Below are 13,660 nucleotides of genomic sequence, written 5' to 3' on the forward strand. Positions count from 1 at the left end.
AATATGCTATGTACTGTTAAGTTTTTAAAGCACCCTTGATTAGCAGGAATTTGGATTACAGATTGTCAGGATTATTGTAGTTTCCCGGATAAAAGCTGTGAAGTACAGTTTTGAAGTCAAATCATTGACTCACTATGAAACAAACAGCAGCATCAAAAGAGCTGTTTGTGACTGTTCCTCTTGTATCAAATACTGGAGATTAGTAATCCATGTGAGTAGAGAGAAACAGCGAGAACACACTTTGATAAATTTCTCTGGATTTAAGTAGTGTCTCAGGAGTGAAGTGAACTATTACAACCTGTTAAAGGATTTTGTATTATGTATTTTTTTAAAACAAGTTAGTTGTTGCCATAGCTATGTACAGCTTACTCTGAACAATTAGTTTAAATCACTGCAAAGCTCAAACACTGAAACTATATTAAAAAATGCAAGTCATTCATAAAATCGTAAATGCTGGAAACTGATTAACTTTTCAAATCTCAAAGATTATGGAATCTTTCAACTACTGCTCTGGCAGAATAAACGCAACATAATTTGACATTCTTATCTTTTACCCCAGCTTTACATAGCTATAGCCTTGACTAATTGTAATCAGAATTTGTTATTAGTGATAAAACATTGCTCCATTCTGGCGACTGGATTTTATGGAAAGATATATGTCTATGAAGTTCAAATCTGCTTTCTGAACCTATTACCATAAGCAATTTCAGTCATAGGATTATGTTCAGTGCTTCAAGGATATCGGGTCTATATTTTAGGTTGAACACTGCTGTTATTATAAGTGTACTTAAAGTAACAGGATTTACTAGCGTCCAAACATGACTGATAGTGAATTAGCAATTCCAATATTAATTCTCTGGAAGCAAGTTGCAAGGTTTCACTTGAGTTAACTGACATGGCATACAGTACTGATTGGATTTATTTCATCCTAGTCCCCAGAGTTTCAACTTTGAAATAAATATATCAGCTCAGCAATTTCAATGAAGTTAGAGGTCTTCAAAACAAACATTTAACAAGTAGTTACTCAGTGGTAAGTTTAAGCATTGTTGAAAAAAGGGACATGCTTTCAAAGTTTTTCATTGTGCACTCATCAGGACAAAATCAATAATTCTGAATTCAAAAGGGAGGAATAATTTAACAAACTATAGCACTATTATTAAAATAAAGCATGGAGGATATAGTTCCTTGCTAATACCTCAATGAATCACAGTTGCCAACCAATCAGCATCCTTTGTCATGCAGCATAAGTTATTAGTCCCTTTGAAATTTGACATTTTGGCAATTTGTGTGTGTTCTGATGTGTGCAAGACGTAAAGTTAATTACATAAAATTGCTATTACTGAAAGCTGCTGAAACTCTTAAAGGTAAATTGTCTCAATTTATTAATCTAGTTATCTGCCTCAAGCTAAAATATTGAAGTTCCCATTACACTTGCTCTGAGGTAGAAAGCAAGGTGAGTTCTTTTATATAAGATAACACGGTGTAGAGCTGGATGAACACAGCAGGCCAAGCAGCATCAGAGGAGCAGGAAAGCTGACGTTTCGGGTCGAGACCCTTCTTCAGAAATGGGGGAGGGGAAGGAGATTCTGAAATAAATAGGGAGAGAAGGGAGGCAAATAGAAGATGGATAAAGGAGAAGATAGGTGGAGAGGAGACAGACAGGTCAAAGAGGTGGGGTTGGAGCCAGTAAAGGTGAGTGTAGGTGAGGAGTTAGGGAGGGGATAGGTCGGTCCAGGAAGGACAGACAGGTCAAGGAGGCAGGATGAGGTTAGTGGGTAGGAGATGGGAGTGGGGCTTGAGGTGGGAGGAATGGTTAGGGAGGCGGGGACGAGCTAGGCTGGTTTCGGGATGCGGTCGGGGGAGGGGAGATTTTGAAGCTTGTGAAATCCACATTGATACCTTTGGGCTGCAGGGTTCCCAAGTGAAATATGAGATGCTGTTCCTGCAGCTTTCAGGTAGCATCACTGTGGCAATGCAGGAGGCCCAAGATGGACATGTCGTCCAAGGAGTGGAAGGGGGAGTTGAAATGGTTCGTGACTGGGAGGTGTATTGTTTGTTGCGAACTGAGCGTAGGTGTTCCGCAAAGTGGTCCCCAAGCCTCCGCTTGGTTTCCCCGATGTAGAGGAGGCCACAACGGGAACAGCGGATACAGTATACCACATTAGCAGATGTGCAGGTGAACATCTGCTTGATGTGGAAAGTCATCTTGGGGCCTGGGATGGGGATGAGGGGGGAGGTGTAGCACTTCCTGCAGTTGCAGGGAAAAGTGCCCGATGTGGTGGGGCTGGAGGGGAGAGTGGAGCGCACAAGGGAGTCACGGAGAGAGTGGTCCCTCCGAAAAGCAGATAAGGATGGGGAGGGAAAAATGTCTTTGGTAGTGGGGTCAGATTGCAGATGGCGGAAGTGTCGGACGATGATGCGTTGGACTCGGAGGTTGGTGGGGTAGTATGTGAGGTCGAGGGGGATTCTGTTTTGGTTGTTATTGCAAGGAGGGGTTGTGAGGGATGAGTTGCGGGAAATGCGAGAGACACGGTTGAGGGTGTTTTCGACCACTGTGGAGGGGAAGTTGCAGTCCTTGAAAAACGAGGACATCTGGGATGTCCGGGAGTGGAATGCCTCTTCTCGGGAGCAGATGCGGCAGAGCAAAGGAATTGGAAATAGGGGATGGCCTTTTTGCAGGAAGGTGGGTGAGAGGAGGTGTATTCTAGGTAGCTGTGGGAGTCAGTGGCCTTGAAATGGATATCGTTTTCCAGGTGGATGCCAGAGATGGAGACAGAGAGGTCTAGGAAGGAGAGAGAGGTATTAGAGATGGCCCAGGTGAACTTAAGGTTGGGGTGGAAGGTGTTGGTGAAGTGGATGAACTGTTCGAGCTCCTCGTGGGAGCACGAGGCGGCGCCAATACAGTCATCGATGTAACGGAGGAAGAGGTGGGGGGTAGGGCCAGTGTAGCTTTGGAAGAGGGATTGTTCCACGTATCCTACAAAGAGGCAGGCATAGCTTGGGCCCATGCGGGTACCCATGGCCACCCCCTTTGTCTGTAGGAAGTGGGAGGAATTGAAAGAGAAGTTGTTAAGGGTGAGGACGAGTTCGGCTAAGCGGATGAGGGTATCAGTGGAGGGGGACTGGTCGGGCCTGCGGGACAGGAAGAAGCGGAGGGCCTTTAGGCCATCTGCATGGGGAATGCAGATGTACAGGGACTGGACGTCCATGGTAAAGATGAGGCGTTGGAGACCAGGGAATTGGAAGTTTTGGAGGAGGTGGAGGGCGTGGGTGGTGTCACGTACGTAGGTAGGGAGTTCCTGGACCAAGGGGGAGAAAATGGAGTCGAGATAGGTGGAGATGAGTTCGGTGGGGCAGGAGCAGGCGGAGACAATGGGTCGACCAGGGCAGTCAGGTTTGTGGATCTTGGGAAGGAGATAGAAACGGGTGGTGCGGGGTTGGGGAATGATGAAGTTAGAGGCTGTGGGTGGGAGGTCACCTGAAATGATGAGGTTGTGGATGGTTTGGGAGATGATGGTTTGGTGGTCGGGGGTGGGGTCATGATCAAGGGGGTGGTAGGAGGAGGTGTCAGAGAGCTGGCGTCTGGCCTCGGCGATGTAGAGGTCAGTGCGCCATACTACAACTGTGCCTCCCTTGTCTTATTTCACTTAAAAACTCCATCTCTATTGCTTTAATTGAGAATCTGTTTTAAACTGGACAGTTGGAAACTCAGATTTTGTGTTCAGCTCATATTCTGGGATGTGGAAATCAACATTAATATTACAGTCGTAAAGAGGCTTAAAGACTCAAGAATGACTATTAACACCACAATACCGTGAAATGAAACAAATTTTGCATTAAAATGAAATCACGTAAATTCCTGAAAATGTAGAGTGTGGGTTGCACAGTTTACAATGCTATTTGTTGTGCTAATTATGTCAAAACTCATTTGTATTATGTTTAATCCGGTTGTGTCTAGCAGAGTAAATGACTGAAGTACTGTAAGGATTGATTTTCCAAGCTGAGATTGTTGGTTTGCTCGCTGACGCTGGGTAAGATCATCAGTGCGGTCTCCGATGGAGCGATGTTGGTCTACTCCTCGAGGCCTGGTTTCAATCCGTAATGCAATCAACAAACATGTGGAATTAGATACCATTTACAAACCCATGCAAAAAAGAGCCGGAAATGACACAACCCAACTTAACAGACCAGATCGTATAAATTCCAAGCGGAGTAGAACAACATTGCTTCATCGGAGCTCACACTGATGATGTTACCTAGCATGGTGATGAAACATCGGTACGATAACCAGCCAGCTCGACGAGCAAATCAACAACCTCATCCACAACCCGAGCTACAAATCTTCGCTAGAACCTTAAATTTTCCAACCTGTTACATGAACAAATCTTTCATTGTACTTTATGATGCGTCTATGCATTGTTGTGAAAATGACTCGAGGGGGATAGCTGATCTAGCTCAGTGATGTCATCACAAGAGAAGCCAAAATTTAATTATCCACAAAATGCTGGAGCAAGAAGAGAAAACAGCATTTTTTTTTACATTTAAATGCATTGGAATTTATTTTACACTCTTGGTGGCAGGAGATTACGGAATATTTGTCATAATATTTTTTGTTTGTTGGCTAACTAGAAATCCTCTGATAATAATCCTATTATAAAGATGATCACAATTGTTACCTGCTGTATAGTTGGTTGAATGACAGGGATAATCTGTTTCTGTCGTTCTGATAAAATAATAATGTCATCAATAGCCCACTGGTCATATCCCTCACCAGAATGAATGGGCTGCCACCAACGGAACTGTGTGCAAGCAGTCTTAGCAGAAGCCGGAAGTTCAAAATAAACAAATCTGTTGAATGTAATATAAAACAAAATTATTTCTGTGTATTTAATTGCTGAGCAATAACTTTCTTTCCCCCATTGCTCTGAAAAGAAAAATTCTAATATCCAGCCTTCTGGTGAACCAGGTATAGTTGAGCTTTATTTTTTCCCTCCTGCATGGGTGTAGATGCATGCCCTTTACTTGATGCTTTACTCTGATGGAAATGCTGAATCTAGTAATTCCCAGTTCAAGGCAGTATTGGCCCAAACTTCAAATGTTGAGGCAATGTAGCACAGCTGTATCCACTGCCAGAAATATAATGACCTGTGGGCAGCAGTGCTAATACCACATAGCTGAGGGCTCATGTGGCATGGTGGTAATGTCCCTACCTCCGAGCCAGGAGGCCTGGCATCAAGCTCCATCTACTCAAGAGGTGTATAACAACATTTCTGAACCGGTCAAGTAGAAACTATTTAGACCACATGTGGCAAACGTAACTTCGGCTGGACTTTAGCATAAAGTGATGTTAGTGATGTTTCTATGACAGATCGGAGGAAAGTACTTTTGGCAAGCACCTTGGTGCTGCATGATGCAATGATATCTGGTCACATAATTTCTGAGATCCTTGGTTAAACATTTTATCATTTAAGAATATCTAGGAGTGTGCATCAAATGGGTAAACAGTTGAGGAGTTGGTTGAGGAGTAGATCTTCCATGATCAAACTAAATGACAGAACATGTTCAAGAGATTGATGTTTTCAGTGTGTGCTTCATTGACTAGATATAATAAGTAAGGCGCAAGAATAAATCTGCTTCCTTCCCGAGTCATACCTGGGTTGACTGTAGTCTGAAAAATACATTTCTGAAAGCAGGTGCCAGGTTATACCACCGTTGTTGCTGTACTGCAATAAAACACTTTCCTCTCTGCTGTCTGGTGTGTTACAGGAGCCTGTGTTCCCTCCAATTCGAATGTAGAACTGGATAAAGTCCACCCATTGTGTGTCCAAGTCCCAGCTGACCAGCTGTCTCTTCCCGTTCTAGATTAACAAGTAAAGGTGACACACTTTTAATGTTATACAATCTGATTCTTTTGTTTTTGTTTAACATTGTTAGAGCTCTCATCCTCAATGTACAGAGGAATTGCTGGGGAAATTACTCACAAAATGTGGAGGGTGAAAAAATATCCAAGGTGTTTGTTTGATGCAGAACATGAGAAAGCAAACCTGTAGTCTTGGGCTGGAGCCCAGAGGAAGGTTTCCTTTCTTCCATCTCCAAGACAGAGTGTAGTTCTGCTCACCCCCTGCACCTCAGTCAAGTGGTTATCCTTGAGAGTGGGTGCAGGGTCTGAGTTTAGATTTTTGACACCCACATTTTACAGGAGGGGCTACTAGAGATGCATATTCTGTGTGATCTTCCTTTGCTTTATCTTGGGTCATCAGTCTAACACTCTCACGCCTGGCTGAGGTCACTCAACTCAAGATGCAAATTATTAGGGAATCTACTGTTTGTTTGATTTCATTTAAACATTTCAAAATGGTGTAGAAATCCTCATGTTATGCTAAAACCACTTTTATTTTTGAACAGATACTTGTTCTAGTTGTATTGAATGAGGGATGAATTACCTCTGAGAAGTAGAGTGATGAACCTGAGGAAATGACTCCACATCCTTGCTCCGGTTTGACGATTTGCCCACCAATAACTACCTGCCAATCATTCTTTATCACAGCCTCATTCTCAAAGTCACACGTCACAGTTGAAGGTAACATAGCCTCTGGCTTACAGGCAGATCCATGATAGCCTGGATCACATCTTTTAGGAAAGAAAACAACAATGTCAGGGACTAAATTGTGACAATGCAGTTTTGCATTGTTCATATCAGAGGTATTTTAACTTCATTTATTCTAAAAGTTTGCTGGGATCTCAACAACGTAAATATAGACTGTTAGCTACACAAGCAAACAAGTGTGCAACTAAACCTAACAAAATATGGAATAAGATAAAGGTATTTGGGTATAATTTGCTCTGTCATGGCTGTATTTTGGTTTCAAGCACTCAGAAGATTCTTCATAATTTCTGAGATCCTTGGCTTAACATTTTATCATTTGAGAGTATCTAGGAGTAAGCATCAAATGGGTCAATGTAGTTGAGGAGTACATCATCCATAATCAAACTAAATGACAGAACAGGTTCAAGGGACTGAATGGTATACAATGCTTTTTATACGTATACACAATATGTCAATACTGATACATTATTACATCCACTTACTTGCAGAGACCGTTATGACACCAGCCATGACCATTACACATTTCAGGACATTGTTGACCAATATAAATGTCATCCAATGCCCATTCATCCTGAACCATATAGTAACTCTGGCTCCAGCGAAAACGTGTAGCACTTGACCTGAATAAGTAAAAAAAAGTATTGGTTTTAAGATTTATTTTATTTATTTATTTTCAGAATAAATGGTGAGTGTGAGAAACCTTTAAAATGTGGAGACCATTAGATCTCAGGAACTTGACAGTAGTCATTGTTACAAAGTATACGGGAAATTTATTGAAATGGGAGGCAATGACATAACTGGTAACATCACGAGACTAGGCCACCAGAAGCTCAGGCCAATCCTCTGAAGACATGAGTTCAAATCCCCATTGAAGGAATTTAAATTAAATGAATACATTGGGAATTAAAAGTAATCCAATGAAAACAACAAAACCATTACTAATTGCATATCAGGGAAGGAATTCCTTCTGTCTGGCATACAAGAGACTCCAGACCTGCAGAAATGTGGTTGATTGTTAAATACTCTCTGAAATTGCCTGGCCAATCAGTTGTACAAAGCCTAAAAATAGTATGACATTGGATGGACCACTCAACATCAAACTAGGCACCACCTCTCCCAAGCTGATAAGTCAGTACTGTTTCATATTAATTACTAATGGAAGCAGCAAGGGCACAGAATTTACTCTGAGGGCATTTATCACTCAGTACCACCACTCTTGACTGAACTGGTAAAGTCCTAGAGGACATTGCTGCTAGACTTGGCCTGCAGCAGGTGGAAAAGGAAACAATGAAAGTAAAAAACTTACTCGACCTCAACCACACCAATCTACCTGTTCCTGACATATCTGTCTATCAGTGTCAGTGGAAGTGACTGCTACACAATCCTTGTGAAGATGAAAAATTCCTGTTTTCAGACCAAGGCTAACTTCCTTCATGTTGTGTGCCACTACCAAGGTGTTTGTTGAATGCGATAGATTTCAAATAGATCTATCAAGTTAAAATTGGATATCTATAAGGCACTGTGGGCCATCAGCAGCAGCAGAATTATATTCAAGCACACTTTGTAATGTATGACCCAGCATATTCTTCCCCTCTGCCATTCCTATCAAGCCAAGGGACAATTCTCACTGATGCTCAATTTGAGTTCCATCAGAACACTTGGCTCCTGACCCCTCATTACAGACTTGGGCAAAACTGCTAAACTCCAGAGATGAGGTGCGAGTGACTGCTCATGAAATCAGGGCAACATCTGACCAAACATGACATCAAAGTGCCATTGCAAAACCGGAGTCAAGGGGATATAGGATGAAAACTCTTCAATGGCTGGAATCATACCCAACACAAAAGATAGTGGTTGTGTTTGTTGGAGGTCAGTCACCTCAGCTCCAGGACATCTCTGCAGGAGTTCCTCAAGTTAATGCCTTACATCCTTTCATCTTCAGCTGCCTCATCAATGACCTTCCCTCCATCATAAGGTCAGAACTGGTGAAGTTCATTGATGATTGCTCAATACTTAGGACCATTTGCAACTCCTCAGATACTAAAGCTGTCGATGTCCATATGCAACAAGACCTGGACAAGTTCACACATCGCATTGATTTTGAACAATGTTGCCATTTCTTCACTGTCACAGGACCAAAATCTGGAACTCCCTTCCATACAGCACTGTGGGTGTACCTACACACCACGGACTGCAGTGCTTTAAGAATCACCACATTTTAACGGCAATTAGAGTCAGGCTCCACTGCCTGCAATGGCTATACTCCATGAATGCAGATAAAAACACAGCTCATTTGGTAAAAGTAACTAAGCCATACAGGCCACAGGTGCCAAATTCATTTTGGCCTATCTTAAATTGGATAGCAGGAAGGGTGCCAGAACAGCTAGAGAGAGGAAAATCAGCCGTAGTTCCTGGTTTTGATTAATAGTTTTGAAAATGCATACCTGAGGACTGTGTGTTTGGTTGTAATAACAACCTAGCAACACTCACTGTTCAGGTTTTTCTTGAAGGAGGATTGCCAGGGTAGTATAACAAAGAGCAGCCACTGCTCTTGCAATTGTTTCTCAAAATGGGTCATCACCTCCCATAAGGAAGGTAGAAATAAACAGTTAGGACCAAATTTTCATTTGCGAAAAATATATTTCATGCAACGAAATTTGGTGTTGCTTAGAGACTTTGCTCTGCATTGCTGTTTAGATAGTGAAATCAACAGAATGGGGTTCCTCATATGGATCTTATTTGGAATCTGTGTGCACACATTTGAGCATACTTCACTATAATATGCTTCCAAGTCAAATAAATTTCCCTGATTATAGTCAAGCCCAAAGCTACGATAAAAGAAGTTAAACCTCAACAAAATAAATCCCAAGGTTAGGAACATTGGCTCAAAATAGAAAATGATAATTTCCAGTATCATTGAGTCCGATGTGCCCGCCAGTTTGTCAAATATTGCATTTGGCACCTGCAGATTTATACCACACTAGTTGAAAATGCCACTCCAATTACATTATTTAGAAGTAAATCTATTTTTTTGGAAAACTGTCTCTTGTCTCCCCTCATAATGTGTGCTGCTTCCAAGATGACATTTCTTTTCGGGAGCTCTTGCGTCACTTTTAACATTCTTTTTTGGTCTAACAGAATATCTGGATTATTGATTTTAAGGCAGGTAGGATATGTCACACTCATGGGATAATCTCAGACTGGTTTTCAAGGTCAACCACTTAGAAAGTTCAGATGATTATAAATGGATGTAAGAACAAGCTCTTCCCTGTCAAGAGCTGGATAATGTAATAACATTTGAATATTTATATTCAAAACGCAAATGTGCTAATTAATCTGTGTTTGTAAAAAGAACTGTCCCTGACAGCTGCCTGCATCTCATCAGCAGGTCTGATATGAAAATATCTACAAATAAAAACAAATTCATTTTCATAAAGCAATAGCCAATGCAATTTGTCTAAGCTGCATTTGATTCATTATCTGATTGGAAGACAAATGGCAGGTTTAGTGCAGCAGTTTTCATTAAACGTCCTGCAACTGCTTTATGATATTGGTGCCGAGATTAAAAAATCCCTTCTGACATACATGGACATGTTTAAACACCAGTCTTCTTCGTGGTTGGAATGTTTTCACTGTGATACTGAAGAATTGCGCCTTTTCAATCAGTGTTAAACAGAAACTTGTTAATTTTTTACGGCTATTAAAGAGATTAAGAATTCATTTGAGTCAATAACAGCTGTTAAGATAATTAAAATCGTAGTCACAGGCTGGGGAGGAGCCAATTATAGTCCAGTTACCTGGAGTCTTTCATTTCATATTTTGCAGATTTAGTGAAGAGACAGTTGGTGGGGAGACAATGATTCATTTTGCATTTGGCCCATTCCCAAGATTAATGCTTGCAATGATTTTCTTACCATGTTTTTTGTTGAAGGGACACAGTTACTCTTTTCCACTGCGGGAACTCTGAGGAATGATAAACACTGGCAGAGGTGAATTCCTGGCAACTGGGCATGCTGGGAAAACATTCCTGCAGGAAAATATGTCAACCCAGAAAATATCAAGATGAGCAAATTTTTAAAATTCCACATCCATCTGTTAAAAGGCTGCAAATATATAATTTTGGAATTACTGCATTAATGTTGATTCAAAGTTTGCAAAGTCAAACTAAACATGTAGAATGAAGGAAGGTGCAGGAGAGAGATTTGGGTTCTTGAGGTTTTGGGACCAATTCTGGGAAAGATGATATTTGTGTAAGCTGGACAGGTTGCACCACATTGGGTCTGGAACCAGCATCCTCTCAGGGACATTTGTTAATACAGTGGGGGAGGCTTTAAAGTAGAAAGCAGGGGGACAGACACCTGAGTGAGGAGGCAAGATTGACGGAAATTTTGATGGAAGTGAAAATTTGACAAGTAGAAAACAAAGGAAACTAGCACCATATTAGAAACAAATGTGTAAAAATGTCAAAGTCACAAGTTTAAAGATTCTATCTCTGAATGCATGAACATTTGTAATAAGGTATGCAAATTAATAGCACAAATGCCTCTAAACAGTTACAATATGATTACGATTTTGGAGACATGGCTGCAGGGTGACCAAGACTGAGAACTGAACATTTAAGGATCTTCAATCTTTAGGAAGGAAAGGCAAAATGAAAAAAAAACAGATGTAGTTAGTGAAAAATAAAATCAGTGCAGAAAGGATGTTAGCACTGGAAATCGACAAATGGAATCACTCCAGATGTAGATAAGAAGCAACAAGATGCAGCAAACGTTAGTGGCAGTTGTCTACTGACCTCCAAACAGTAGTGGTCAGGTAGGGGATGGCAATAAACAGGAAATGAGAAATGCATGCCACAAGGGTGCCACAGTAATCATGGGTGGCTTTAATCTACATACAGACTGGACAACCACAATAGTACTGTGAAATCTAAAACCGTTTACAAGATGGTTTGCTCGAATTGTACTTTCAGGAAGCAATTAAGGCACAAGCTAGCCTAGATTTAATTTTATGCAATGATAAGGGGTTAGGTAATAATCTTGCTGTGAGAGACCCTTTTGGAAAGAAGTGACATGATAGAATTCTTCACTGGGATAAAAAGTGAAGTAGTCCAATCCAAAACTAGGGTCACAAATTTAAACAATGGAAACTATGAGGATCTGAGGGGTGAGTTGGCTGTGATAGACTGGGTGATTTTATTAAATGGCATGACAGTGGATAGGCAATGGTTAATACTTAAAGAACATAATTAGTAAGTTTGAGGATGACACTAAGATTTGAAGCGGATAGTAAAGAAGGTTATGTAAGATTACAAAGAGATCTTGATCAATTGTGTCAGTGGACTGAAGAGTGGTAGATGGAGTTTCATTTGATAAATGTGAGGTATTTCATTTTGGTAAAACAAACATAGACAAAACTTATACAATTAAAAGTAGGGCCTTGGGCAGGTTTGTAGAACAGAGATACCTAGGGATTCGGATATATAATTCTTTGAAGTTTGCATCACATCGTGGATAGGATGGTTAAGAAGGCATTTAGCATGCTAGCCTTCATTTTTCAGACCTTTAAATATAGGAGTTGGGACATTATGTTGAGGTTGTACAGTACGTTGGTGAGGCCTCTTCCAGAGTACTGTGTCCAGTTCTGGTCTCCCTGTTGTAGGAAGGATATTATTAAACTGGAAAGGGTTGAGAAGAGATTTACCAGGATGTTGCTGGGAATGGAGGGTTTCGGTTATAAGGAGAGACTTGATAGGCTGGGACCTTTTTCACTGGAGCATAAGAGGTTGAGAGGTGATCTTATAGAGGTTTATAAAATAATGAGAGGTATAGATAGGGTGAATGGCAGGAGTCTTTTCTCTAGGATGGGGGATTTCAAGACTAGGGGGCATATTTTTAAGGTGAGAGGAGAAAGATTTATAAAAGTCATGACGGGCAATTTTTTTTACACAGAGAGTGGTTCACATGTGGAATGAACTTCCAAACAAAGTGGTGGATGCATGTGCAGTACAACGGTTAAAAGACATTTAGATAAGTATATGAATAAGAAATTTTTGGAGGGATATGAGCCAAGCGCAGGCAGGTGGGGCTAGTTTAGTTTGGGATTATGATCGACATGGATTGATTGGACCAAAGGATCTGTTTCCATAAAATATGAATCTATGACGCTATAACAAATGCATGTGTTGCAACAGCTATATTTTTGTTTTTGGAAAAGAGCACGGTAAGAAAAGTAGCCTAACTATGGCTAACAAAAAAAAGTATAGTGTGACATCTAAAGAGAAGTGATATAAAGTTGCTAGAAAAAGTAGCAAACTTGCAGACTGGGAGCAGTTCAGAATAGAGCAAAGGAGGACAAAGCAGTTGATTAAGAACGGAAGAGTAGAGTGAGAATACATTTGCAAGGAACATAAAAGTTCAACATAAGAATTTCTACAAATAAATAAAAAGAAAAGAAGTAGTGTTGATGAATGTAAACTCCTTACAATCTGAATTGGGAGAATTGATAATGGAGAACAAGGGAAAGGCAGAGCAACCAAACAACTACTTGATTTCTGACTTTGCAGAAGACAACATAGATAACTTGTGGAATTCAAGGAGATTAGCAAACAAAAAAGTGCTCGAAAAATTAATGGGACTGAAAGCTGATAAATGCTCAGGGCATAATAATCTTCACCAGACTGATTCCTGGGCTGGCAAGTTGGTCTTATGAGGAGAGATTGGGTCAACTGGGGCAATATTCACAGAAGTTTAGAAGAATGAGAGGTGATCTCATTGAAACGTAAAATTTAGACAGGGCTATACAGACTGCATGCAGCGATGATGCTTCCCCTGTATGTTGGTGGTGTGCGGACAGCAAGAGGTCAAAGTTCACAGATACTCAGTAGGTCATTTTAGACTGAGATGAAGGGAACTCTCTTCACTTAGAAGGTGGTGAACCTGTAGAATTCTCTATCACCAAAGGCAACGGAGGGCAAGTCACGAAATACATTTAAGAACAAAGTAGTTAGATTTCTAGATGCTCAAGCCTAGGGGTTTGGGGAGAGAGTCTAGG

The 13,660-nt window shown here is 40.9% G+C and overlaps 1 protein-coding gene across 1 annotated transcript in view; it reads right to left on the bottom strand.

Moving 5' to 3' along the window:
• Window positions 1-13,660, bottom strand: part of reln (reelin) — a 294,405-nt gene that overhangs the window by 116,981 nt on the left and 163,764 nt on the right. Inside the window, exons 14-18 of the mRNA XM_048609963.1 lie at window positions 10,522-10,634; window positions 7,090-7,227; window positions 6,444-6,630; window positions 5,653-5,858; window positions 4,677-4,848 (exon numbers count right to left, since the gene is read on the bottom strand). Of these exons, the coding sequence (XP_048465920.1) occupies window positions 4,677-4,848; window positions 5,653-5,858; window positions 6,444-6,630; window positions 7,090-7,227; window positions 10,522-10,634 (816 nt within the window). The remainder of the gene's footprint in view (window positions 1-4,676; window positions 4,849-5,652; window positions 5,859-6,443; window positions 6,631-7,089; window positions 7,228-10,521; window positions 10,635-13,660) is intronic.

This window comes from Rhincodon typus, chromosome 22 (assembly GCF_021869965.1).
Source record: "Rhincodon typus isolate 14 chromosome 22, sRhiTyp1.1, whole genome shotgun sequence".
Classification (NCBI taxonomy): domain Eukaryota; kingdom Metazoa; phylum Chordata; class Chondrichthyes; order Orectolobiformes; family Rhincodontidae; genus Rhincodon; species Rhincodon typus.